At 61.5% G+C, this 26,090-nt stretch overlaps 1 protein-coding gene across 12 annotated transcripts in view; it reads left to right on the top strand.

Annotated features, from left to right (window-relative positions):
- The window catches only part of OSBPL5 (oxysterol binding protein like 5), a 64,609-nt gene that overhangs the window by 15,326 nt on the left and 23,193 nt on the right, over positions 1-26,090 (top strand). For 7 of the 12 annotated variants that reach the window (XR_012509484.1, XM_074371507.1, XM_074371504.1 and 4 more), the window contains exons 2-5: positions 7,737-8,472; positions 10,716-10,825; positions 18,479-18,635; positions 20,640-20,722. Coding sequence is in view for 11 of the 12 variants with exons in the window: in XM_074371507.1 (XP_074227608.1) it covers positions 10,760-10,825; positions 18,479-18,635; positions 20,640-20,722 (306 nt within the window). In the remaining variant the exon portion in view is untranslated. Of the gene's footprint in view, positions 1-6,999; positions 7,017-7,736; positions 8,473-10,715; positions 10,826-14,406; positions 14,551-17,393; positions 17,548-18,478; positions 18,636-20,639; positions 20,723-26,090 lie in introns of those variants that run through there. The other 5 variants (XM_074371503.1, XM_074371510.1, XM_074371508.1 and 2 more) reach the window with 5 other exon arrangements.

The following is a 26,090-nucleotide window of genomic DNA, read 5'->3' as shown; positions in this document are numbered from 1 at the left end:
TGTTGGCAGGGCTGCTTCCTTGACGGTCCCGGAGGATGCAGAACTCGGAGCGTGGGTAGGCTGCACGTGCACCCGGCGGAAGTGGGTACAAGCGCTGCTCTTGGGCCGTGAACCATCCCCGCAGGCTGCCCAGTCTTCGAGCCGTGCAGCCAGCCACGCGGCAGCCTGGCGGGCAGGGAGGGCCGAGGAGCAGAGTCCTGGCGGGGATGGTGGCCGTCTCCACTTACCCATCACCTGGCTGCCTCGGCCTCGGCCTCGCCTTGCACCTCTGACCCTCCCGTCCCGGGGGCGCTCTGGCTTCTCCTCCGTGGGCAGCTCTGAACTGCGGGCGGCCGCCTTTCCAGCACCCTCAGAGGCGCCCGCTTGTTTTCAGCCTTTTAACTTCTGAGCCGGATTGGGGCACCGGGCTCTAATGTTGGTGCGTTTCTTCTTGTTTTAGGGCTTTTATAAAATTCTCCCTTTAAACCTTCAAGAGGATGCTTTAAGCCTTGCCTTGTTCCACCTGTATCATGAAAAAAGTGAAATGCACACAAAGCAGAGATGATGGTGTAACCCAGGCTCCCCTGACGCCCCGTTGCCACCAGAGCCAACCCCAGACGTGGCAGTGTCCCACCTCCCTGAGCCGGGCTTAAAATAGAGCTCTGTGCTCACCTCCTGCTCCGCTCCCCCCGCTTTCTCCTTCTTTCATCGCCCGTCTTTATAACTGCCGGCAGAGCGCATGTCATGGGGGGGCTCCCCCAGGCTCCCCTCCAGGTCTGTCTGTGCAGGGCTCCCAGGACAGGGCCCCATGGGCGCCCACACGCAGCACTGGGGAGCAGAAGGCAGTGGGGAGATTCTGGAAGCTCATATCCTGGACACCTCCCTGACCTTGAGCAGTTCCCAGAGAGGTCAAACCCACCCTCCCCAAAGACCCCCCGGGAGAGACTCCGGGCGCTGCTTTCTACCTGGCAGAGCCCCGGGGTGGGCTCCGGGCCATGGGTCCCCAGCGTCTGCCTGGTCCCCCCAGTCTGTTCTCGGCCCCTCGGGGCCTGCTCCAGGAGCAGCTCTGAAGGGAAAGCTCAGTCTGGTTACTGAGCACCAAGTGTGTACACATCCCGCAGGGTCAGATGCCCCTGCCCAGGAAGCATTCTCATTAGAGCTCCGAGTGCCGCCTGGGCACTAGGGAGCAGGGACCAGCCGTGTGCCCCGCCCTGGAGTCCTGCCCCAGGAACGGTGGAGACCCCGCAGCAGAGGTTCTAAGAACTGGGGGGTCGTGCGAAGAACAGGTGACGAAGAGCTCAAACCAGGGGAGCAGCCCAGGGGAGTGGCCCCAGGCCGGAGACCATCCAGGCTGGGGGTGCTGGGAACTGAGGGCCTCTAGGGGAGGCTGGGGTGGCCGTGGGAGTCTGGAGAGCAGGCTCTGATCCACTCTGGCCTGGAGGTGGTAGGGGACGTGCAAATGGGGGCAGCTTGGGGGTGTCAGCTCCCAGAGAGGGGGTCCAGGTGGGCGGGAGGGACCTCAGTCTTCAAGCTCCTCCTAGGCCCTCGGGCCACCTGCCCTTGGAAGACTGTCTCCCTCGAGTCTGGGCCCAGATCTCCTCTGTCCCCCACGAGGCCAGCATCTCTTGTTTCTTCCTGTTTTCGGCCTGCGAGGGCTCTGCTGGGTGCGTTTTCTGCAGTAAAAGCGGTGCCTGCTCACGTGGAGACGCAGACGAGACAGAGACGCCCCCGTTGCACAGGCTGGTTTACACATGCGCAGGTTGATCGTTTCCATCGCTATGCCCTGGAGTCGCTCTGGACATCCTTCCGTGGCAGGAGCGTGGACTCTGTGGCCACGTTTAGCATCTGCTGCACCCACGTCCCTTCGTTCACTTGCCACCTGCCTGTGGGTGGCTATCTTCTCTCCCATAAACAGCGCCGCAGAGCGAACCCTCCCACACGTGGCTCTTGGCACAGATATCGATTATACGGATTTTACGCTCTGTAGTAAATTTCCGGAAGTTGGATCATTGGCTTACGAGACATGAGTGCTTGACATTTTGATTCGTGTCTAGCCTCCACAGACTAGCCTCCAGAGAGGCCTTGCACCTTGCCCTCCATCCGTCCGTCCATCCATCCACCTACCTGCAGAGCTGTGCCCTGAGAGGATGTCCGCCGGGCTGACCCACAGGGCACAGGGGAGCAGCCTGAAAGCGGGGCCCCTCTGCCTGAGGAGCAGGCCTGTCTGTCGCCCTGGACCGGCCTTGGGCTGTGATTGGCCCGCATGGGCGCTCAGTCAGGTCAGGTTGACTGGCAGAGGCAGGAGTTGTGCTCAGCCTGCTGGGGACACAGGGCGTCGAACACGTCCACCCCCAAGAGCTGCGGCCAGCGCCCCTCCTCCCAGGGTCTCTGCCTGCGTCACCTGGGCCCCTCAAGACCCTGCGCCGCTGCAGCCCCTGGGCAGGGCTTTGTCAGTGGAGAAGGCTTCGCTGAGGCCTCACAGCCTCCCCAAGGGCAGGCTGTCGGGGCTCCGCAGGAGGGTGACACCCACCTCCAGTGCCGGGGTACGGGGTGAGTCCCCCTCCGGTCACACGTGCCCACCGTCTGCACAGATGCGCCTTTCCTGTGACCCCGCAGATCGTTCTTCTCACTGGGAGCTGGGGGAAGGGCTCAGCCCACACGTCTGTCTCTCTGGTTTTGCCTTTGGGAAAACTGAAGCCTGGGAGAGGGGAATCCCAGGGGCAGAACTGGGGCCTGGACCCAACTCCCCGCCTGGTCTCCAGGCCTCAACCTGCCCACCCTGCACCCCGTCTCCTCTCTGAGGAGCGCGGTCTGTATTCATCACCGGGCGTGGGGGCACCAGAGCAAAGGCCCCTCTGTTCTCAGCTGAGCTGGGTCTAAACTCCCAGCCCCTCGGCAGAACAGGAGGGGCAGGAAGAGGTGAGGGGGCACATGAGCAAACAGGCAATCCCCCTCCCCTGATGCCCTGCAGTCCTCGCCTTCCTGGCCCGGGCCCTGCAGAGGCTGAGGCCGCCTGCTCCAGGGCCGAGGGCGCAGGCTGGCCCCGCCCAGGTGGGGCCGTGGGCAGTGCCCCCTCCGCGTCCTCGATTCACAGGTAGAGCTGCACCTGGTGACCACGTTCAGAGCGTGCCCTCTAACTGTGAGTCCCCGGACAGCCCAGCCCAGCCCACCCGAGTGGTCCGGGAGCACCCCTGGGCCGTGTGACTTTCCTCCAGTAACAACATAAAGAAATCACACGACGGACCACCACCAGTCCTAGAAAGTTGACAGGCCTGCGTCCCTTCCAGACCTGGTCAGCCGCGCCCCCCCTCCCCCACTCCCCGAGCTGGCCTCACGTGTAAAATGTGCACGGTGCTCTGAATGGCTCGGTTCTTGTTGGCTCGGGGTGTGGGGGCTTGAGGAGTCTGTGACATCTCCTGGAGAATTTGGCCCCTAAGAGCGCACCGCTGTTCCTGGCAGGACCCTGGGACGCACAGGCTGCAAGGACATGGCCATTCCCAGCCTCAGGGTCCCAAGCCAGTGCTGGGCTGGAGCCAGATCGGAGCCCCCCAGCTCTAGAGAAGCCATGGCCGGGCCCAGCATGCAGGGGGCAGTTCCGGCTCGCTGGAAGATCCAGTGCTGGGGGTGATGCTGAGCTGAGTGCTGGGGCCAGTGCCAGGTGCCAGGAGGAGGGTGTGGGGCAGCAGGGAGGCACTGCTGGCCCCGGGATCCCGGGAGATCAAAGGCAGGGAGGCGTGAAGTGGTCTGGTGTTTGGAACCTGGTGCCGGGGCTGCCAAGGTGCAGAAGAGCTGACACCTCCCAAGGGCTCTCTGGGGACCGCGAGGTGGCGAGGTGGAGGGGCCGGGGTGGGAGGGGCTAAGGCTGCATCAGGGGCCTGGGCCTAATCAAAGGGTTAACGGGGTGAAAGGCGGCCGTGCTGAGGGTGATGGGATGGGGGCATGCTGGTTGGTATCAGCCTGGCCCAGGTGAGGAGAAGGGGCCTGCTCAGGTGCAAGCAGGGGGCTGGGGGCCACTGGGGCTCCTGCAGGCCACGGGGACCGCTGTGTTACCTTCCCATGGTGGCTGCAACGTGGCAGTCCCCCCTCACCCCACCCCAAAGCTCTCAGCGGGGCTGAGCTGGATGCCCCAGAAACTCCGTGGTGTGTTGAATGGTGACCCCAAAAGATGTCTCAGTCCAAACCCCAAAACCCGTGAATGTGACCTTACTTGGAACTAGGAACTTGCATGTGTAATTAAGTGAAGGGTCTTGGTTGAGGTCATCCGGGGTTATCTGGCGGGCCCTAAATCAGTGATTTCAGAGAAACGGGAGAGGAGAGGGAGGTCTGAGACACGAACACTTGGCTGGGGGCATGTGAAGACGGAGGCAGAGGTGGGAGGGCGGCTTCTCTAAGTCAAGATGCCTGGAGCCCCCAGAAGCTGGGCGAGCAGGAAGGCTCCTCCCCCAGAGCCTCCGAAGGGGCGGCCCTGCCTCTCCTTGGTTCCGGGCTCTGGCCCCCAGAACCCCAAGACCATCTGTCTCTGCTGTTTAAACTCCCAGCGTGCGGTCCTCTGCTGCGGCCACCCTGGAACACCTACCCAGCCCCTCTTGTTAGTTCTTTCCAAGAAGCCTCGGGAACCCGGTGAAGCCCTCCCTCAGCAGCTGCCTCTCCAGCCAGCAGGTGACCGTGACTTCTCACCTCCAGAGGGGGAGGGAGCTGAGACCTTCTGTCTCCTGGGGCCAGGTCCTGCCGGGTAAAGTCACCGGGCACTGGCCTCCACTCGGGGTGGTGGTGATGTCAAACCTCCTGCCCCAGTTGGAAGGACAGCCTGGATGGGGTGGCCCTGTGGTCTCTGCATGTGGACCCCTCTTACGCACCAGAGTGACCCCCTTGTGGGGCTGGGGAGCTCCCTTGGGCGCCGCCCTTGGGGGCTGGGCTGGGGCTGTCCCTCGAAACCAAGAGGAAGCATTTTAGGGTGAATGAGGGGTGGGCGGAGAGAGCGTTTGACTGGCAGGCTGGGTTCCCTGGGGCGTCCCCGACGGCAGGCGGAGAGGCAGGGGCAGCGGGCTGTCTGGACCCGGCCTGGCAGGCAGGTGTCCATAAAGCTCATCCCAACCCTGAGAGACACATTGTGACGCAGGGCCAGCCTCCACATGGTCGCTGCATCCCCGCCACTCTTGGTCTCATTTTTAGCTGTCACCTGGTGCTCACACGGCACCTTCATGCCTTGGGACTTGTCATTTCATGGTGTGACCAGTGTGCCAGGGACAGGCCCAGGTTTAGAACTTGGAGCACAAGCCCCGCCTCTCACCCTTCCCCGGGGGCTGTGCCTCAGCCCTGATGGCTCTGGGGAGGACCTGACCTCGGGGACCCAGGGCTGTGAGGGTCTCTGGGCCCTTCTCCACCTCAGTGCCTCCACTGGACAACCACGGTGGCGGGACTTAGCTGGGCACTGCCATTCGGTGCCCGTAGAATGGGTGGGCGTGCTGACCACACTCCCATTAAGAGGGCTGTGGGTCCTTGACGTGGAACTCGAGATTGGCCAGAGTCTGGCGGGGTCGCTGGCCGCTGTGGTTGTGATCAGTGGGAATACGATGTCATGAAAATTCGACTTTTTTTTTTTTTTTAAAGAAACAGCATCCGTCACTATTTCTGCCTGGTGCCTTCTAGACGGTTCCTGGTGGTGGTGCGGCTCAGGACTGACCCCTCTTCAAGTCGGGTGGTACTCCGCTGTGCGGACGGACCGCGGGCTGCTTATCCACTGCTCAGCCGCTGGTCGTCTGGGCCGCTTCTGCTTCTGGGCTGTCGGGAACGCGCGTGCACGTTGCTTGTCAACACGTGTTTGCATTTCCTGCTCATTTCTGTTTTGGTCTCTTTCGGGGCCCTTGGTGGGGCCCCCATGTCTCATGGCTCAGGCCGATGTCACACTGAATTTCTCACCAGGAAGCCGGTCACCCTCCAGGGGGATTTGCTTGGGGCCGGGACAGTCCAGAGAGCAGAGGGGCTGGAGGCAGGGCTAGGAGGCCTGCAGGCTCGGGGACCACATCCCTGAGCTGTCAGGTCACCTTTCTGGACTGTCCTTACTGCGGCGGGACAGGCAGGGGGCACTCCTCCCAGCAGCAGCCTGGTCCCACCCAACTGGCAGGGCCACTTTCTCCGCCAGACGCATGACTGGTGACAGAACCGGTTTCCGCAGAAGCCACTGGGGAGGGGCAGGTAAGGGCTGTGACTGGGCCGCCCACAGCCTGACTTGGGGGCAGCGGGGGCTGCCGGTTGGTCATCCCAGAAGGGCCCGGAAGGCAGCGCTCCCGTTCCCGCCCCAGCAGCTGCCTGCTTGGCCTGTCAGTGGTGAATAAGGCCTCGACCTGGAGGCTTCAGGGGGACTGGGAACCATGCGTGAAGACCCCATTGGCTCCAGGCAGGAGAAGTGCAGACCACCCCCACCTGACAGTAAAACCTGCCCCCTGCAGGAGGGCGAGGGCAGTGGGACGGCACACAGTAGGTGCTCAAGGGATCAGGCTGCAGGAGGCGTGGCGGGAGTCAGCCACCCCAGCACAGGACCTGGGGGCCAGGAGGGCGGCCCGTCCACCCAGAGGGGTCCCGGGGTCTTGCAGGCTGCGGGTCCTGGAAGGCCGGGGCTGCGGCAAGGAGGCAGTGGGCAGCGGCTGACCTGGGTGAGCTGGGAGTCACGGAATTGGCGCCAACCAGCCACGTGGCCCTGGGCAGTTCAGCTCACTCCCCGGGCCTCAGTGACTGCATCTGTGAAATGGAGAGAGGACGGGGAAATGGAGCGCTTGAACGCCTAGGGTCTTTTTTGCTTCGAAGACCCAGGATCCTCCATGCCCTGGACGGGGTGGGGCGTGGTGCCCGCCACCCCCTACCCAACTCCTTTGATATCGGGTGCCCAACAGGACGCAATTCAGGGGTGGATGCACACTGGTGGGAACTGCTTCTGTGCGAGAATGGGGAGTTTTCAGTTTATACCTGCAGGGTGTATTCACCCCGGACGTCCGTGAAGCCAGGCCCCCTCCACGCACTCAAGTTGCGACAAAGCCCCGGTGAGCCCCGCCCCCCGTGCCGTGTAAGAGTGAGTGCCAGGCCTCCTGGAGGCCCTGCTGTGAGGGTGCCGAGGGGCTGGGCCCGGTGCTCGGGGCTCGGATGTCAGGAGCCCATGTCCCCCAGCCGGTGCAGATTCTTTTAAGGGAAGCCACGTGCCAGCCATTCGCAGGTGGGGGCAGGACGCCTGAGGTTTCAGTCTCCAGTGCTTGAGCCTGAGAGTCATGTCCCACCTGCCCCTGGAGCATCGGACTCGGGCAGCGTTCTCCCACTCAGTGAGTCCTCTGTGGCTCCGAGGGGCAGGAAAACTTGCCCATCTGAAGGCTGAGTGGTCCCGAGAGACCGGTCATTCCCAGCAAGGCTCCGTTTCCCCCTCCAGCCTCGAGGAGCAGAGGGGGTGGCTCCCAGGCCAGTCCTTGGCTGCGTCCTGGATAGAATGGGTGCTCCGGCCCCAGATCTGGAGCCTCGGTCCCCACAGAGGAGAGATTCCTGTAGGATAGGGGCAGTTGAAAAAGAGGGCTTCACCCAGACCCAGATGAGGCCAGGGAGGGGTTTTGTGGAGTCTGAAGCCAGCTGGGCATTAAGGAGGAAGCAGAAGAATTGTAGGTTAAGCAGGTGGCCCTGGGATGCGTGGCTTCTATAGTGTGTATTTTAAATAGTTGGTTCTTGGCATAAGTTTAGTTATTTTAACGCAGACCTGTGATCACACTTTTCCATTTCAGCCCTGGGGGGTGCAATGTCAACACCAAACGAAAGGGGGCAGCACGTGCCTGGTGGAGCCGGGAAAGGGGTCCGCGGAGCTCCCACGCCCAGTGTTCCCACGTGTCGTCCTGCGAGATATTTCCCACCTGCCGTGTGGCCGAGGCTGGTTCTGGGACGTCACTGGAGCATAATTACCGCATGACGTCCACCAGCCCGGATCCCCAGCCGTGGAGCAAACCAGCTGCGGTGCCAGCCGCAGCCCACATGGCACGTCTGACGTCCAAGTTTCTGTTCCATGGCCCCGAGGGGCGATGTTTGCAGTCCCTTTGGTCTTCCCAGCTCTGTCTGGAGCCCCTCAGCCTCATTCCGCCAGACAGTTTTGGTTTCCCAGTGGATGGCTCCGGAAAGGGGATTACGCCGTTTCCTCCTGGCCTGGTACTGGGTCTGGGGCCCCGGCATCACTGCCTTCCCAGCGTCAGGCCTCTCTCTTCAGAGCTCTGTGCTGCGAACAGTAACAGCTCACGTTTGTTGGTGATCAACACACCTGCCACTGTTCTCAGCCCTCCGGAGCCTTGTCTCACTCAGTCTCCTCCATAACCCTGTGAGGGGCACCATCATCAGCCTGTTACAGGCGAGGAAGCCGAGGCACAGAGAAGGGGAGTGGCTGGGGCTGCCTGTGACACCTGTGCACTCATCACAGCCCCCTGGGCCCTCGTCAGTGATCGCGGCACGAGGAGGGAACAGCCTCACGTCCAGGTGTGTTGGTCAGGTTCCTAGTGCGTGTGTACCTGTGTACAACACGTATATATACATAAACACATATGCGTAGAGAGAGAGAGACTTATAAGAAATCGGCTCACACCATCACGGAGGCTGAGCAGTAGGAAGATCTGCAGGTGGGTCAGCAAGCTGGAGACCCAGGACAGCCTGTGGTTTAGTCCCACTCAGAAAGCCAGCAGGCTTGAGACCCAGGGAAGTAGCAGATGTTTCAGTTTGGGTCTGAAGGCATAAAAAAAATCTAATGCCCCAGTCCGAAGGCATCAGGCAGAGGAAATTCCCTCTCACTCAAGGAGGGTCAGCCTTCTGAGCTATTTGGCCCATCCTTCACCTGATTGGACACGGCCCACCCACTGGGGAGCAAGATCGTTGTTACTGAGTGGACTGACTCAGATGTCACTCTCATCCAGATGCACCCAGAATCATGTTTGGCCAAATGTCTGGGATTCCCGTGGCCCCATAAATTGACCATCACACAGGTGCTCCTCTTGTGACCTTGGTCTCAGAAACGAGTACCCACGGCCAGTTGTGGGGTGCTGCAAGTCCGGGGGTTAGGGGAACCGGGACGCCCCAGCCAGGCCCCCAGTCGCTGGCTTGGTGCTGTGCAGCTGGGTGGGTGGAAGGACACTGCCCGTCCTCAGGGGTCCAGGCTTGGGCTGTGTCCTCAGTGCCCCTCTCTCTGGTTGGAGAGGACCCCGAGGCCAGGCTGAGCTGGTGGACCTTGTGTGGCAATTATGCTCAGTTGTGTCCCAGAGCCAGCCTTGGGCACAGTCCAGCTGGAAAACGGCATCGGACTTCCATGGACCCCACACACTCAGGAGTGCAGGACCGGGCTCTGTTGAGAGTGGTCCTGCGAGATCAGAGCCTCCTCTCCCCAGAGCGTGCCAACATGTGCCCCCCACCCGGCGCTGAGCAGCCCAGGGCCAGACTGGCTGGCATTTAAGACGGCCCACCAGAGAGCCCGTGAAGGTGCCATGTGAGTGAGGGCTGCCTTTTCTTGGTGAAAGGAAGGATTTGTCCTGCACACAGAACCAGCTCGGGTCAGTCAGGCTGGGGTGGGAGGTCAGAAGTAGAGGCTGCGTCCCTCCCTGTGGGGCTGAGCTCCTGGTGTGCGTGTGGAGCCCCAGCCGCACTGTGCTTCAGCCTTCTTGGCCTGTAGACCGGGCAGGCCTCAGTTCCCTGCAGGTGATGCCCACTCAAGTGTGGCCAAGGTGCTGGATTACAGGTCCTGGGGATACACGACCCAATTCCAGCTCAGCTGGGGCCTCAGTCCAGGGACCCGTCAGGGCAGGGGCATGGGCAGAGGCATGAGCAGAAGGTGGGGGGAGAGGGAGCCTTTGCTGCACCCATAGCCCTGGACCCCACACCGTGACCTCTGTGGGAGACCTGCCTGCGAGGGTCAGGGACATCCCCTCTCCTCTTACGGGGATGCCACACCACTGTGTCCCCTTGGGAGCTTCCAGGTGTTTTGAGGAGCCCACCCCCTTCAGTGTGTGCTCTGCCTTTTCCTGGGCTGCGAGCGCCACGCCTCCCCTTCCCCGCCCTGCCTGGAGCTCACGCTGTCAATCGCCTGAAGGACGCGGGGAGAGCTCACTGCCCTGGCCTTCACAGGGCGTTCCTGTGGGCCACTCCTCCCTGAGACGCACACAGCAGAACCTAGCAGTCCGACCAGGGAGGGTCCACCTGAATCATCCCCTCCCTTTTTCTGAGGCTCAGCCTCTGTTAATACAGTCCAAGGTAGTGGCTGCTGTTCAGGGAACCTGGACCAGATTCTCCCCTGCAGACAGAGATCCCTGGCAGAGATGCTTCCAGGTGGGTCCCTGCTGGTGCCCACTCCTGCACTGCACAGCCAAGGACTGGTGTTTGCCCAGGACCCCCAGCCCCTGGCCCCGCCCACCCGTGGCAGCCCTCCTGGCCTTGGTTCCTTCTGTTTGCTGAAGATGGCCGTGTGCTCCTCCAGGGGCTGAAGCTTTTACCTGCCTAGTCTTCAGGCCCACTCAGCGCCCACCCCAGAGCAGGAGGTCTCACGGAGGTGGGCAAGGGGAGAGGCTGAGGCTGGAGAGGTCTGGGGTAAAGTGCAGGCTCGCTCGAGTCCCCAGGCTCCCCTCACGGTCAGCAGTGACCCACCACCCTCGCCCGGCCTCCCTGCTGCTGGGAGGACTGAGACGGAGGTGAATTTAGGCCACAGCAGCCCCTGGCCCGCTTTATTCTTTTCTTCTCAGAGTTTCCTGCCCACGCTTCAGGCTGAGCCCAGCAACCGGGGAAGATGGGCAGCTGTGGCCGAGCACCCCCTGTGGCAGCCTGTCCGCTGTCCATCAGTCCCCACTACCAGGCAGGTGGCGGCCTGGGGGGCGTCTCCCTGGGGGAGGGGGCACAGGAGCCCCAGCAGGGGAGTCTGGGAGACGTCAGCACCCCTGGGAGAGACCCCCCACCGTGCTGAGGACTTCAAGTCAGCAGTCAGCCCCACAGCATGGGCGGTGAAGCCCGCGTGAGGTCGCTCGAAGGCCCAAATCCACCTCCCCGGTTCAGATGCTGGGCCCGAGAGTGGGCAGGGGCTGACCATCGGCAGGCCTGTCTCCCGGTGGGCTCCTGACTCCACCTCCCCGTCGCCCTCCCCACTGCACTGCGCCCCTGCCTGGCTGCACGGCCCTCAGGATGCAGTTTGCATCTGAAAATCAAAGTCCCCTTTCAGTTGGGACGGGGTGGATGGGCAGAGTGTGGGTCGGAAGGATGGGGTGGGGTCAGGCCTACAGCGGGGACCACATCCGATCAGGCCACAGTGGCTGAGGCTTCCTAGAATGGGGTGGGAGGGTCTGCGGCAGCAGTGGGGTGGGTGGGCGGTGCCCAGGCCGGCCGGTCGTGGTCCTGCATGTGCAGCTGGCCAGGTGTGTTGGTCAGGAGGCCCAGTGGGCGGGTGCCAGGGGCCGGCCCTACCCACAGCCACGTGGCTGGGCTGAGTCAGCCGAGAACAACCAGGCAGGCCTCGGGCAGACGCCAGCCCTCAAACAGGGCAGGCTGCTTCCTGCCGCGCTCCCCAGGGCTGCACCACTCCGAGGCGGCCTGTCTGGGAAACGTCCCTCTGGAGACGGCCCAGGTCCCACCCGCTCTCCTGGGATCCTGACCCTCGCCGTCCTTGCTATCCCTGCTCCCGGCCGTCTGCAAGGTGCAGAGGCACCTGAGGCCTTGAAGCTACGCCTCCTCGTGGGACCCAGGTGCAGCTCGAGCCACCAGACCTTAGGGGGGTCTTTTCCTTTCCTGGGGCCTCGGCTTCTGCACCTTTAAAACGGGATGATGAGATCTGTTCTCGGGTGTCCTAAGAATCGCATCGAATGGGATAATATGTGTGAAAGGGCCTGGGGAGCTCGGGGACTGCCAGCACAGCAGAGGGACTAGGAGGGCCCCACGTCCAAGGTGCTAAACACCCGTCTGGGCGTGTCAGGGACGTGTCCGCACACCAGGGTGCTCTGGACTGCCCCGTTTGAGCCCCAGATGGTCAGTCCAGCTGGGGGACAGTAGCCAGGGCATGTTTTTGGACCCTCGTGAGGGTTCTGTCAGCGGTCACTAGCCTTGGGACCTTAGCGAGGGTCTGGAATGCGAATGTACGGTGTTGACGTGGTGGCTGCTGGCCTTCCCTGGGATCTGCTGACCTCTCCATCGGGCGCAGGCAGGGCCAGGCAGATGGCTCACACTGCTTCATCCTGAGCTTATCTGGGATTCCGGAGCGTCTTCCCCTCACTTTTTACAGCTCCATTTAGTGAGTGCAGGTAGCTGGTGGCGGCAGCTGGACCCCAGATGTCGGCTTCTGCCGCTCCCATCAGTTAACGACAAGCCCCGGGCGGCCCGAGCCACGTCTGCCCGCCCCAGAGCCCTCGCCCTCCTTGCCTCCAGCACAGCTGGGCCGGCTGTGCTGCTGCGCCGCTGGCGAGAAAGCCAGCCAGGCAGCCGTGGGCACCGGGGGTGACCAGGCTCACACTGGGTTCGCCGTCTCGGCATCTGCAGGGGACTTGGCCATTCCCACTCAGAGCAACCCCCACCCTTTACAAATAGGGGCTTGGAGACAAATGTGGCCAGCTGAGGCCACACAGCCATTAGAGGCAGGGCCGGACCTTTTCCTCGGCTCCGTGTGGTCCCCGGTCCTCTGCGGGGTGACCGGGGGAACCGTGATCAGAACCGTCCCCTCCACTTCCGCGCCTGCAAGTGGGATGTGCAGCGAGTCTGCCATTCTGTCGGAGTCCTCCTCAGAGCCTCGGCCCTTCCCACCGAGAGCGGGGGCCCGGCGGATTCCGGTCCCCGGTTAGGGGCCGAGCATCCTGCCTGTCCCGCCCGATAAGGCACCAGTGACCTTTCTTTACAAGGATCCCATTGTTCTGGCCTGAAGGTGGGCATCTGTGGGCGGAGGGAGGGGACAGCGTTTGAGGGAAATAACTGCTCAGAAGGCAGCTTCCAGTGGGGGTGGGGCGGGCTGGGCTCTGTGCCCACTCCCCAGGCCTTGCTGTTGGCCAGTCGACCTTGACTCGAGATCAGAGAGCTCGTCACCTGCGAGGTGCCCCAGCAAGTGCTCATGCTCAGGGACACGGGGCTGGCCCGGGTCGGGCAGAGTCTGTATCTGCTCTGGGCCAGCGCCACGTGGGACCCTTTGCCCCGCAACGTCGGGGGCTTTCATGCCCCAGATGGGAAACGGAAGCCCAGGAGCCTGCTCAGCCCACCCAGGGAGGGGGGAGCAATCTGGGAGCCAGCTGTCCCCCGTCACCTCCCACGTGGCCCGGGCACCTCAGCAGGGCAGGAGGAAGGGGACCAGGTGGCACCTGCAGTTAACAGGAAGGCTTCTGGGCATGGGTAGAACCCGAAGGTCAGCTTGTCCAGCCCCTGCTGCCAGGCAGGGCTGCACCCAGACACCACATGGGTGTGTCTCCATGACCCTGATGGCTACTAGCAGTGACCTTTCCACTTGAGGACCCCTTGGTGCTCTGCATCCCTGGGGTGCAGGCGGGGCATAGGAGTCTGGAACAGCTGTGAGGAGGGTGCTGGGACTCAGAGAACGCCAGGGAGGTGGGTCTGCCCCCGGCCTCCTGGACAGCCACCGCCTTGCCCAGAGGAGGGCTGCAGGAAGGGCCCCTGCCCCACTTTCCCTGGGCCTCCAGGCCTTCTCCCTGACTCGCAGCAGCTCCAGCTCCCCTCACGCCCCCTTGCCATTGTGAGCTCATTCATTCTGGAAATGCGGCACCGGCCCTACCCCTACTGGTGCCGGGCCTCGTGGGTACGCAGGGGTTTGGACAGTGGGGGAATCAGCCGGGCTGTGCTGTTCCCGGGTGATGACTGAAAGCGGCAGCCACAGGGTAGGCCAAGGTCAGGGTCCACTCAGGGGACTGGCCGGGAGGAGGAGGAGGGGTAGGAGGCCAGCACTGTCTCACCTTGACCCTTCGCAGGCCCAGGACAGGGCCTGGCTGGCCACGTGCCCTTGACGGGGAAGAGTGGTCCCCAGCCGCTCAGAGGACAGAACCTGGCATCCCCCGAGGCAGGGGCCTTGGGGGCTCTGTTCGCAGGGGCACGTGGACCCCAGGGCTGGGATTCCTGCTTGCTGGGGGGGCTCAGCGGTGTCACACTGCCTGCCCCAGAGGCAGAAGCAGAGGCAGGAGTTTCCTGAGCCCCCAGGAGCGCTGAGCCTTCCTGAGGAAGCCAGCCACACCTGCACCCTAGTCCCTGCTGAGTCAGCCACCCCTCCCAGCCCTCAGGCTGGTTTGGCCTTGGGTCTGAGCTGGGGCCTGCAAACCCCTCCCCCAAGGCTCGGCTAGGGCTGCTCAGTGCCAGCGCACGTACCAGGTGACCCACACCCAGCAGGCCCCCTCCCACTGCCCCCTCTTCTGCTTCCTGGCCTCCAGTATGACCCCCTACTTAGGGGCCCCTCTCTTGCAGAAATGCCCAAGGCTCCCACACCCTGATGTCAGGGCCCCCCAGGCCCCAACACTCGTGCTGTGCCAGGACTGTCTCACCGTGGAGAGGTGCCCCCATTCCTTCCTCCAGGCCCCACAGTGTCCCCTTGGACACCTGGACTTCATGGTAAGGACCAGGTGAAGCCACAGCTGAAAGTGGAGAAGGCCTCATTTACAGCCACAGGAAAAGGATTTGGGCAACTGTAGGCTGAGGGCCAGCTGTGTGCAGATGAGCATCCATCCCAGTAACCAGGGTAGCGGGAGGGCGGCTACTGTTGTGGGGCCAGGCCAGCCAGCAGAGCTCAGGGAGGCCAATGAGGGCGAGGCACACTGCGCTGGGCGGCTCAGGCAGGCGGAGTCCAGGCTCCAAGGGCCCCAGGGCTGGGCCCAGAGACAGTGCTCCCCGAGCCATCGGCACCTGGGGCCCGGACCAGGGAGCTTCCCAGCAGGCCATGCGGCACAGCGGCAGAGCTGCCCACCGTGGGCGTGGTCCCTGGTTGCTGCGGCTCAGCCTGGGAGTCAGCTTCCTCATCCACCCTTCCTTCCCTCCTTCCACCCTCCCGCCCTGAGGGACCGGCTCCCACGGGGGCCTGCATTCCCTGCGCCCGAGGGCCTTCCACTCTCCCTGGGAGGAGGAGAGCGGTAGGCAGGGCGGTCAGCCCAGTGTCAGGTGGACAGTCCCTCCAGCTCGGAGCCTCCAAGGGTCTGCAGACCCTCCGGGTGCCTGACTCCTCCTGCCTCCGGCCAGCACCCAGAGGGCAGGGCCTCTATGCTCAGCTGCAGCAGGCGTGGCGGGAGGCCTGGGACGGGGACCTCACCATGGTTACCATGGAAATCAGCTCCCAAACTGACCCCAGCCACCTCTCCGAGGTTCCTCCCCTGACCTGGAAATAAGGAGGAACGAGGCCCAGGGGTGTTTGCCCTGCTGCCTTCACTCACCACAGGGGCCTCTGGAGCTCCCGAGCCCTGGAGCTGAGTGGCAGGCACGCTGGCTCTGGGGAGACACAGCAACGGGGACAAACAGCACTGTCCCCTCCCCTGGAACTTGCGTTCTGTGGGGGAAGCGAGTTAGCATGGAAGGAATGCAAGAGCCAGTGCCCTGGGAACTTGGAAGTTTCCGCAGAGAAGTCGCCTTGTGGGCGGCAGAGCGGGGCAGCCTTCTGGGAAATGACCTTCGAGCTGAGGGTGGAATTCGAGAAGGATGCGGCCTTGTGGAGATGTGGGCGAGGGCCTAGTGGGGCGGGGGGAGGCCAGAGCAGAGGCCCCGGGGGCATGGGCTCGCATGTTCAGGAACATAAAGAGGACCAGTGTGGCAGAGCAGGTGAGCGATCAAGGCAGGGGCCGAGGTGGGAGGGGCAGGCAGGGGTCCTGGACCACCTGGCAAACAGGGACGAGGCTGAGGCCAGACTGTGCTCTAAACGCAGCGAGGAGCTCTGGGGTGAGGGATCTGGATTCACCTCTGAAATGAACACAACAGCGTCTCCCTCCTTGACCCGAACCAAGATTGTAATTGGCAGCCAGGGGTGGACACTGGGAAGACCACGGGCGGATGTAGACCCCAAAACCCTGCTGGAGAGAAGGAACTGCCCTCACTGTCCGAGCGGCTCAGAGGGGGGCTTACAGGGGCCCACGCTCAGGTCTAGGGGTTTCAGGATACAGCGGGGGCACCCACCTGTGCACACCTGCACTGCACCCAGACTGGTGAGTGTCTGTCCGGACTAGCAGTGCAGCCATTTGAAGGTCACCTCTAATGTGTCTGACTGTTGGGCAGAGGAGGGAAGGGGAAGGGAAATCTGCCTGCTCAGCTGACTGTCTAGAGAGATTCACAGAGGAGGGGTTGGATGGATGGATGGATGGATGGATGGATGTTTGGATGGCCAGGAGGTTAGGTGGATGGACAGGTAATCAGGTGGGAAGATGGGTGGGTGGATGGATGGATGGAAGGAGGGAGGGAGGGAGGGAGGAAAGGAAAGAAGGGAAGATGGTACCGGTGAGCAGAGGGTGGAGCTCACAGACTAACGAGTCCTGCTGGTCGCTAGCAGTGCTGGGGGAAGGCATGCAATGGGACCTGAGAAGAAAGGCAGCCAGTGGTCTCCGTGCCCTCCCCACCCTGCCCTGAGGGAGCCAGGAAGACGGCCAGATGGGGGAGCTAAGCTGTGTGGGCAGAGGTCCCTCAACCTGCCCCAAGGCTGCAAGACTCAACCGCTGAGAGGCAGGAGGCCCCGGATGAGGGTGGCCTACCCGTGCCATCCCTCACTCTCTCCGGGGACCCCCAGGGCAGGACCGCGTCCGACTCACCTTGGCTGCCAGCTGGGTGCTCGGAAGACCTCAATGGATGAGTGAGAGGCCTGGGACACACCTGGACAGGCAGGGAGAGTCCCCTGGGTCTCGGAGAGGCAAGGGCTGGGCTCCCAGACACCCGGCCTCTGCTCCCTGGCAGCGGCTTTGTTAGAAGCCAAGCTGAGCTGGGGAGAGGCGGTGCTCCGGAGCCTGGTTTGAGAATCAGTCTGACTTATATCGAGCACCAGCATTGCCCTTTACCAGCTGTGTGACCTGGGCCCCAAATCCCAACCTCTCTGAAACCAGTTGCCCCAACTGGAAAGTGGCGAAGGCAGCCCGCTTAGCCGGGTGACAGGGTCGTGACTAGGAAGGCGGGGCTGGAGGCTTGGAGCCCCCTCACTGTGACCCCTGGGCAGGGAGCCCAGAGGAGGCTCTGGGGCTCTCTGGTGGCCCCAGCCACCGACACCCTGGGCCACCCTGCCCCCTCCTGAAGCCCCGCCTGGGCCCACTCGCCCACCTGTCACAGCAGGGAAGGCTCTGTGTCTGCTGCCCCCGCCCCCCGCCCCGCCAGGAAGGCTGAGGGCCAGGGGAGAAAGTGGGGCCTTTGTCCTGGGCTTGGCGGGCAGCCATCGGCCCACCCAGGGCGGCGACAGGCAGTAGCCCTGGGCCTGGAGAAGCAGTCGGCCTTTATGGAACACATCCTTGGGGGGTGGACAGAGCCCAGGGCTCGGAGCTGGAGCCCCTGCCCTGCCAGCACCTACCAGGCCACCACCACGGAGCTAGGCCTTCAGCTCCTGAAGCCCCGATTTTCTCGTCTGTAAAACGGGCTGACGTCGGTGGCACGGTACTGTCAACTGCCGGCCCAGCCCTGCTCAGGGCAGGGCGGTGAGGGGGTGGGAGAGAGAGAGGAGCCTGCCTTCCCTCCGCCGGGCAGACCTGGGCACTGGCAGGGCCTGGGCGGGCTCGCAGGCGGCCAGGAGGACTGACTGCCCGCTGGGCCCCGGGCGCTGGTTTGGGCAGTTGGGGCAGTGCTGTCAAGCTGGAAGGGTGCTTACTCAGGGAGGTGACGTCGGGCTGCACGTGAACTCGGGCGCACCTTGCCTTCCACATTCAGGCGCCTGGGTGCAGGTATCAGAAACCCAGCCGTGGAGCTGGAGCCCAGGAGGGAGTAGATGGAAGGAAGGTGGCGGGAGGGGAGGGTCTGGCGGCGTCCTTAGGCGGGTGGGCAGGCCAGGTTCAGGGACAGCCACGGTCCCTTGCCGGCTGCCCCCTGGCACTCTGGGCCCCTATCTCGCCTGCCTGCGTCCCCTCCCTCTGGGCAGCTCCTGGCCCCTCCCCTCTGTGCACCAGCTCCATCACCAGGGAGGGGAAGTCTGGTGGCCCGGCACAGGTCACTGGCCCACTCAGTGTGGCCAGGGTCCTACGGAGCCAATTCAGCCCTGGACCTGGGGGTGGGGGTCTGCTGCGCCTAGTCCGGGTTTGGCTTCTGACACGGGCCCTGGAAAGCCTGAGGTTGGCCATGCAGCCTTCTCTGGGCTGACCACCCACTGCTGGCCTGCAGGCCGCTGGGGCCCTCCTCATCCGGCTTCTGAGATGTCCCCCGAGTCGGAACCTGACTGTAAGACCGGGTGGCCCCTGCCACTCGGTCCTGGCTTTCCAAAGTGTCTCTGGTCCCCTTGCCGGGGTGGGTGGAGGACGCCCCTGGCACCCAGGCCCCTGGGCTGCCACGGTCTCAATGTGAGGCGTGACCACCTGCTCTCCCTCCTTCCTTCCAGAAGCCCCCCGGCGCCCACGCCATGAAGGAGGAGGCCTTTCTGCGTCGCCGCTTCTCACTGTGTCCACCCTCCTCCACCCCGCAGAAGGCCGACCCCCGGAAACTCGGCCGGAACCTGCTCTTGGGCGGGGAGAATGAGCTCTGCCCTCTGGGTCCAGGTCAGCGCCCGCCCGGGGACCCGGGTCTCCTGGTGCGTGGGCTGCGGACGGGGCTGGGGCAGCTCCTGAGCCTGCGTCCTCCCCGACTTCGCAGCCCGGCTGTGTGGCCTCGGGCAGGTCCCTTCCTCTCTCTGGGCTGTCCCTGTCAGAGTGAGGGGCAGGTGGCGGCCTTGCTTCGCTCACACCCCCAGCCACCCGTGCCGGGAGCTGCGTGGGGTTCATGACAGGAGCTTGCGGGGCAGGGAGAGCCGTGACGGCGGAGGCTCCCCGTCCAGGCCTGGGGGCAGCTCGTCGTCCCCGGAGAGGCGCTGAGATGCGGGGGCCCCAAACACAGGCTCCAGGGACGGGCAGCCTGATGGCAGCCCCTGGGCCTCCGGGCTGGGGGACCCCGGCCGGCTGCAGGGCCTCTCTGGGCTCGCTTTTCTCGTCTGTGAATGGGGATACTGTTAGGACCCATGCCGGCTGCGGAGGAGACCTGGGCTCCGGGGGGTACAGCTCGGCCCAGGCTGCCCTGGCTCTCACGCACTGGGCAGGTAAGCGCTGAGCACGCGGGGTCCCCTGTGCCTGCTGATGCCTTCACGCTCTAGCGCCGCTTCCCGGCCTTCCTCGCCCCTCCGGGCCCCCATCACCCAGCTGTCCACGCCCGCCCAGCCAGTCTGAGCTGAGCTCTCTCTGCCATGCCTGTGACCTCTGTCCCCAGAGAGCCTGGCCCTTCCTCTGATGCCCCTGTGGGAGTGGGAGGTGGGGCCCTGGGAGGCCTCCCGCTTCCCGCCTCCGGTGCCCAGCTTTGGGGGTGAAGAGGGGACACAAGCCCTTCCTGGCCACAGTGTCCATCGTGGCCCTGGATGAGACCGGGCGAGCTGTCAGACAGGACCTGAGGGGCTTCCAGGACCACCTACCCAAAGACTCATCAAGTTCATGGGGCCGCTGGGGCTGCCTGGTCCAAGGCACACTGCGGGTGGGGCGCCCAGGAAATAAACCTGACCCTCATTCCCTGCCGCCATGCACGGGCCCCTGCAGGAGCGGGGGAAGGGGAAAAGGACAGGTCAGTCTCAGAGGGACTCGGTCCCCAGGGCGCTGGCCCAGGCAGTGTAGGACCAGGTGGCAGGTCCCGTGGGCAGGGCCAGGAGGTGGGCGAGGATGGGTGGCCAGAGAGGAGCCAGCGCCCAGCCTCCGACTGCCGGGACCCGGCACCCCTGCTCGCTCAAGTGCTCTGTGGGCACCTCTCCTCGCCTCCCCACCAGGGTGGTCCTCCCCCGCTGTTACCACCTCCGCTTCCGCGCTTCTGCTCAGGGACCTGGCAATAAACCAGCAGCTGCAGGAAGCAGGCGTGGCCGTCAGGCAGCCTCAGGCCTCCTCTGAGACCATGTCCTCTTCCTCCTGCCCATGAACCCGAGCTTTGGAAACCCGCTTCAAAACAAACGGAGTCAGGGAAGGGGCAGCTGCTCCCCCAGGACTGGATCCAGACACCTCACCCCTCTCTCCTGGGTCGACCAAACAGGAGAGGGAGATGGACACCTGCCAGGGAGCGGTGCAGGGACAGGGTCCAGCCACCTCCCTCCAAGAGTCTAGCACTGGGGGCAATGGAATTCCAGCCAGCAGATGCAGGGCGAGGGAGGAGGCCGGGCATGGCGCAGCCCCCCGAACCTGCCGTGTGCCTTCCAGCCTGGAAGTCCCGTTCTTCACCTGAAAACTGGGGACCTGCCTTACAGAGCCCCAAAGAGCATGCCACACCCAAGCCCAGGAAACCCAGGCTCCCCCTGCATGTCGTGGAGGTGGGACCGGAGTCCCAGGCCCCTCCCAGTGGGGACGCGCCCTCCCAGCGGGGATGGTGACGCGGGCTGGTGTTGATGCGCTCTGAGGCAGTGTCACAGTCACGCCTGGCTGGCTTCCTGTCCCGCCCAGGCCTCCCATGCCATCGCCTGGCCTGCCACACACGGGCAGCCGGCGGAGGAGCCGGCCAGCCGCCATGCCCCAGTGCTCACGCCAGCCATCCTCTTGCAGGGAAGGACATGGAGCCCAACGGCCCGTCGCCGCCAAAGGATGAAGGGCCTCTGACCCCAGGCTCAGCCACGAAAGTGCCACCGGTAAGAGCCGGGCCGTGGAGGAACCTGCGGCGAGGAGGCTGCTTGGGGGACGACAGGAAGTGACTCGAGGGAGGGACAGCAGGGGCACTGGCGAGCCCGCTGTTCCTAGCCCCTCGGCTCTGGATCTGGGGGGCGGGGTGCTGCTGGAATGGGGGACGGGGTCACAGAGCTTGTCAGCTATTTCATCAAAGCCACCTTCTTGGAGTGACACAGGGTGGGGAGGCAGGGGACTGGGAAGTCAGTGGGACAGCAGACAGGAGGTCCTGGGGCCCTTCTGTTAGAGGGAAACCCACTGAGGTGTGACCCTCCCTCCCTCTGCTCTTGCCTGTGCTGTTCCCTCTGCCAGGTGCACCAAGGTCACCCAGGGTGATGCCACGTTCTGGAAAAGTGGGTGTGGTGCACGCAGGCATACACACACACACACGCATACCCCGCATGCTCCCCAGGCCAGCCCCTCATGGGGGGCAGCACACCCTGTGTGACCCAGAGTGACAACGGCCTTACTCATCTGGGACCCCATGTCCTCATTTATCAAACAAGGGGTCACTGGTAGTCCTCATGGTCTTCCTCGTGTCCACCTCCAGTGGAAAAAGCCAGATCTTTTCTGGGTCCCCCCTATCCTGCCGGCTGCTGGGAGAGTGATCCGAGTGCCTGCAGGTGTGTGTGTGTGTGTGTGTGTGTGTGTGTGTGGAATTTTTTAATTAAAAAAATTCAATGACGGTAAAATACACCTAACACAAAATTTACCATCCTAACCATTTAAGTATACGGTGTAGTGGTTTAAAGCACGTTCACATTACTGTGTGGCCATCACATCACCCACCTCCAGAACTTCCCATCTTCCCAAACTGACACCCTGTCTCCATTAAGCACTTGCTCCCCAGCCCCTGGCCCCACCATCTACTTTCTGTCTCTGTGAATTTGATGACTCTGGGGACCTTATATGAGTGGAATCACATAGTATTTACCCTTTTGTGTCTGACCTATTTCACTGAGTATAATGTCCTTAAGATTCGTCCAGGTGTCACTGTGACATTAGCTGTCTGTGTCAGAATTCTCTTCCTTTTGAAGGCTAAATAATATTCCACTATACCACTGTGTGATTGGACCACATTTTGTTTATCCAATCATCTGTCAATGGACCCATTTATTTTTTTGATACAAGTTTATTTCATAAAAATGTTAAAAACATGGTCATTCCTTCTACAACCCAGTAAGACATTCCAAACCCAATCAACACATCAACGGTTGTCAGAAACACTTGGTTAAGATTTCAGATTTCAGATTTCATTCAGTCAGAAACGATGTTGAGCAGGCGCTGGGGACGGAGTCATGGAGAAAACAGCCCCTCTGTCCTGGAGCCTTCCTTCTGGGGGGGAGACGGGCACCGCACAAGACGAGGTCTGGAACATGTCAAAGTCTGTGGGAGGACAGCTCTGCACACCCCCTGGAGTCTTATGAGCCACTTGGGGCTGCTTTAAAGGCCACAGCCTGGGGAAAGGTACAGACTCTAATATGTAGAAATATATTGACAGATAATATATATCCAACATATTTATTATTAATATATTAAATATGTTATACGAATCTAATATAGTATATGAAATTAAAATAACACTTAACATAGTAATATTAGATGTCCTATAATACATAACATCATAAATTACATAGTATGATATATATCATGTAATATACAGTATGTGACAGTTATGTAATATAGAAACAGTTCTTTATACACACAGACACGTGTGTATGTTATATAGGTTTTTAGTGAGATAAAATTCAAATAACATAAACTTAACCATTTTAAGTGAACCATTCATTGACATTTAGTGCATTCACAATATTGTGAATTGTTGGGGAGGGCGTAGCTCAGTGGCAGAGCACGTGCTTAGCGCACATGAGGTCCTGGTCTTACAATCCTCAGTCCCTCCATTAAATAAATAAGTGAACCTAATTACCCCTCCCAAAAAACCCAAACCCAAACCAAAGAAACCAAAAAGTGCAAGGGAAAAAAACCCAAAATTGTGAATTAATACCTGATGTTAATATATTAAACATGTTATTTAAATCTAATATATAGTGTATATAGTATATCTAACATATAGTATATTTAGTATATAATATATAATGTATTAGCTTAAAATAGCATGTTTAATTTATTAGCATCAGATATTCTATGATACATAACATAGTGTATTATGTAGTGTAATGTATAATATAACGTAAAATTTGATCATATGTAAGGTATGTAATATATAAACAGTTCTTTATACATATACATGTATATATTATATAGTTTTTAGTGAGTTAAAATTCAAATAACATAAACGTAACCATTTTAAGGGAACAGCCCATGGACATTCAGTGCTTTCACATATTGTGCAACCACCACCTCTGTCTAGTTCCGAAACATCTGCACTCTCCCAAACTGAAACCCCATTAGCAGTCCCTGCCCCTCCAAGCCCCTGCAGCCACCACTCCACTTCCCATCCGCACAGAAGTGCCTGCTCCAGATATTTCACATAAGCAGAGTCATTCGATGTGTGGGCTTTTGTGATGGGCTTCTTTCACTGACCATCATGTTTTGAGACACCCACATTGTGGCCGGTGTCAGTGCCTCACTCCTTTTTCAGTGCTGAGCAATAGTCCTCTGTATGGATGTACCATTCTTCCGTCAGATGTCATCAAACTGGCACCAGATGTCAGTCGGTGGACACTTGGGCTGTTTCCACGCTCCTGCTTTTGGGAGCAGAGCTGCTGTGAACGTGCACGTACGACTGTCTGTTTAAGTCTGTTTCCAATTCTCTGTGTTTCTACCTAAGCTGGGCCATGTGGTAATTCTGTGGTAAGATGAAATTCTAAAAAAAAAATCTATATTTAACTCTTTGAGGAAGTGCCAAACTGGTTTCCACAGCGGCTGCCCCGTGTCACAGTCCCGCCAGCAGTGAGGAGGGTCCCCGAGCCTCACATCCTCACCAGCCCTCGTCTGTCCTGTTCTTTGAAACTCACTGCTGTAACTGTCCCAGTGGGCGTGAAGCGTTGTCTCCCTGTGGTCTGACTCGCGTTTCCCGGACGCCCGGTGCTGGTGCGCACCTGTCAGCCTTCTTGCTGACCGTCTGTCTGCGTGTCTGTGAACCGGGTGGTCTTCCTGCCGTTGCGCAGTATGAGCCCTCTCTGTATTCTGGACACCCAGTCCTCATCAGAACCACGAATGCGAAAGCTTTCTCCCGTCCTGTAGGTCATTCTAAGTCACTTTTTAAAAAGTAGCTGTCTTGGCCACACATTTCTGGTCAGACTTCCGCATTCGTGGTGCCGAGCAGCGTTTCTCCTGGGGGTGCTTCGTTACTGCCCCGCCGTGCCTTGGCATGAAGTTGCGGGGGTGGGTCCCCCCCATGGCCCTGGGATGGAGGAGGCAGGGGCTGCAGTGACCGTCCAGCGGCCTCGTGGGACCCAGGAGTAGAGGGCTGCAGGGTGCAGATGCCCCATCCCATCCATCCCTCCCCCAGGCCCACTGTCCCAGATGTCCCCTCCCTCTTCGTCTGTTGCCCAAAACAAGAACAGCTCCCTTCAGCCACATCCGGTAGGAAGCTGGGCGGCGGGAACCTGGCAGAAGGTTCGTTCATTCATTCGTTCATTCATTCGTCATCCAAGATGCTCACTGAGGTGCTGGGGTGTAGCCATCCCCCAGGGGAGCTCTGGGCAGTAAGCGGAAGTGTGTGTGTGGCTGTAATTGCAGGAGATGCCAGGCGGGCCAGGGGTGGGTGGTGTCATCAGGGCCTGATGCCAGCAGGGTGGTCAGAGCCGTCCTTCCCTGGGAAACAGCTCCACGGGGCCTGAGGAAGGGGCAGGGGTTGCCCAGCACAGGGGAGAGCATTCAGGCCGGGGGAACAGCATACGCTAAGGCACAAGAATCCCAGCTGTCCAGGAGAGCCACCAGGAGCGTCAGCCCGGCCCCCAGAGGCCTGCCGCCTGGCCAGGGGCACTCAGACCCGGTCCTCCTCACTCCCGCCTCAGCTCAAAGGCTGCCTCTAGAGCAGAGTCTCCCAGGCGCCCCGTCCCTTGTCTCTGTCCTCCTAGGATCTGTAACGTCCTTACTTGTCTGTGGGGTGAGACCACTCAGGTTCAGCCCCAGCTGGGCCCTCATGAGCTGTGTGACCTTGGGCAGGTTCTGAGCCTCTCTGGGCAACAGCCCCCTCACTGGCAGGGTGTGGGCAGTAAGAGTGACCAGAGCTGTGGTGCTTCACACACACGCACGCTCTCCCCCTGCCCCACTCTTCCACCCCTGTCACCTGTGGACGGCCTGCCTCTCCATTCTAAGCCACGCCAGGCGCGTGGTGCCGTGGGGACAGCTGGTCCACTGCCAGCTCAGGTCCCAGCCCTGCCCCTGGCTCTGCAGCCGCGGGAGTCGCTTCACCTCCTGTGCCTCCGTCTCCTCGTCAGTCAAATGGGGATGACACTTAGGCCCCCCTCGTGGGTGGTCATGAGACTAGGCGAGGCCCCCGGGCCTCCCTCCCGCCCCTGGAGGCTGGGGGTGGAGGCGAGATCACCAGGGCCACTCGGCCCGGAGGACAGAGCGGGGCGGGCCAGCCTCAGCAAAGGACCAGAGAGCGAGTGTTCCAGGCTTGGCGGCCACAAGCGCTCTGTGGCAAGAACTCGACGCCGCTGTCGGAGCGAAGCAGCCACAGACAACACACACACGATCGGGCATGGCTGTGTGCCTGGAAAGCCGCACTGGAGGATGCTGAAATTGGAACTTCATGGGGTTTTCACGTCTCATGTTGATTTTTTTCCCCCAACCCCTTAAAAACGTAAAACCCACTCTGAGCTTGCAGGCCCTGCAGAAGCGGGCGGGGGCCGGATTCAGGGCGAAGTGTGCAGCCCCTCGGCCCACAGTCTTTAGTCCCTGCTCTTTCTGCCCTGCCCCCGCCTCAGTTTCTCTGTCTGTAAAAGGATCAAGGCCCCGTCCACTCCCAGATCACTGGACTGCGCCTCTCAGCCCCATGGCTGCCCGCTGGGCCTGGCCGGCTGTGCCTTCTCCTGGCTCTGGCCCTACCTCCTCCCCGCAGCCCTAAGCAGCCTCCAGAGAGGGCCTGGGCATTGGTCCCCAAGCAGCTGCTGTCAGGGCACCAGGGAGGGGAGTCCCCAGTGCACATGTGGGCCCTCCCTGCCCAGAGGCTGCGGGCAGGGCAGTGGCTGAGATGGACACCCCCGGGTACCCGGGGAGGGTCATTGCCTATGCCCACTGTAGGCACCCAGGGAAAGGGCCCCGGGGTGGCCCACCCTAAGCTCTTGTTCATGGGCTCACCTTGGCCAGCCTGTTTCCTCCGTCTCCCCCTTGCACCCCAAGAAGTGCTGGTGACCTAGA

Source organism: Camelus bactrianus, chromosome 10 (genome assembly GCF_048773025.1).
Source record: "Camelus bactrianus isolate YW-2024 breed Bactrian camel chromosome 10, ASM4877302v1, whole genome shotgun sequence".
Classification (NCBI taxonomy): Eukaryota; Metazoa; Chordata; class Mammalia; order Artiodactyla; family Camelidae; genus Camelus; species Camelus bactrianus.
This window is presented reverse-complemented; position numbering and strand designations above follow the sequence as displayed.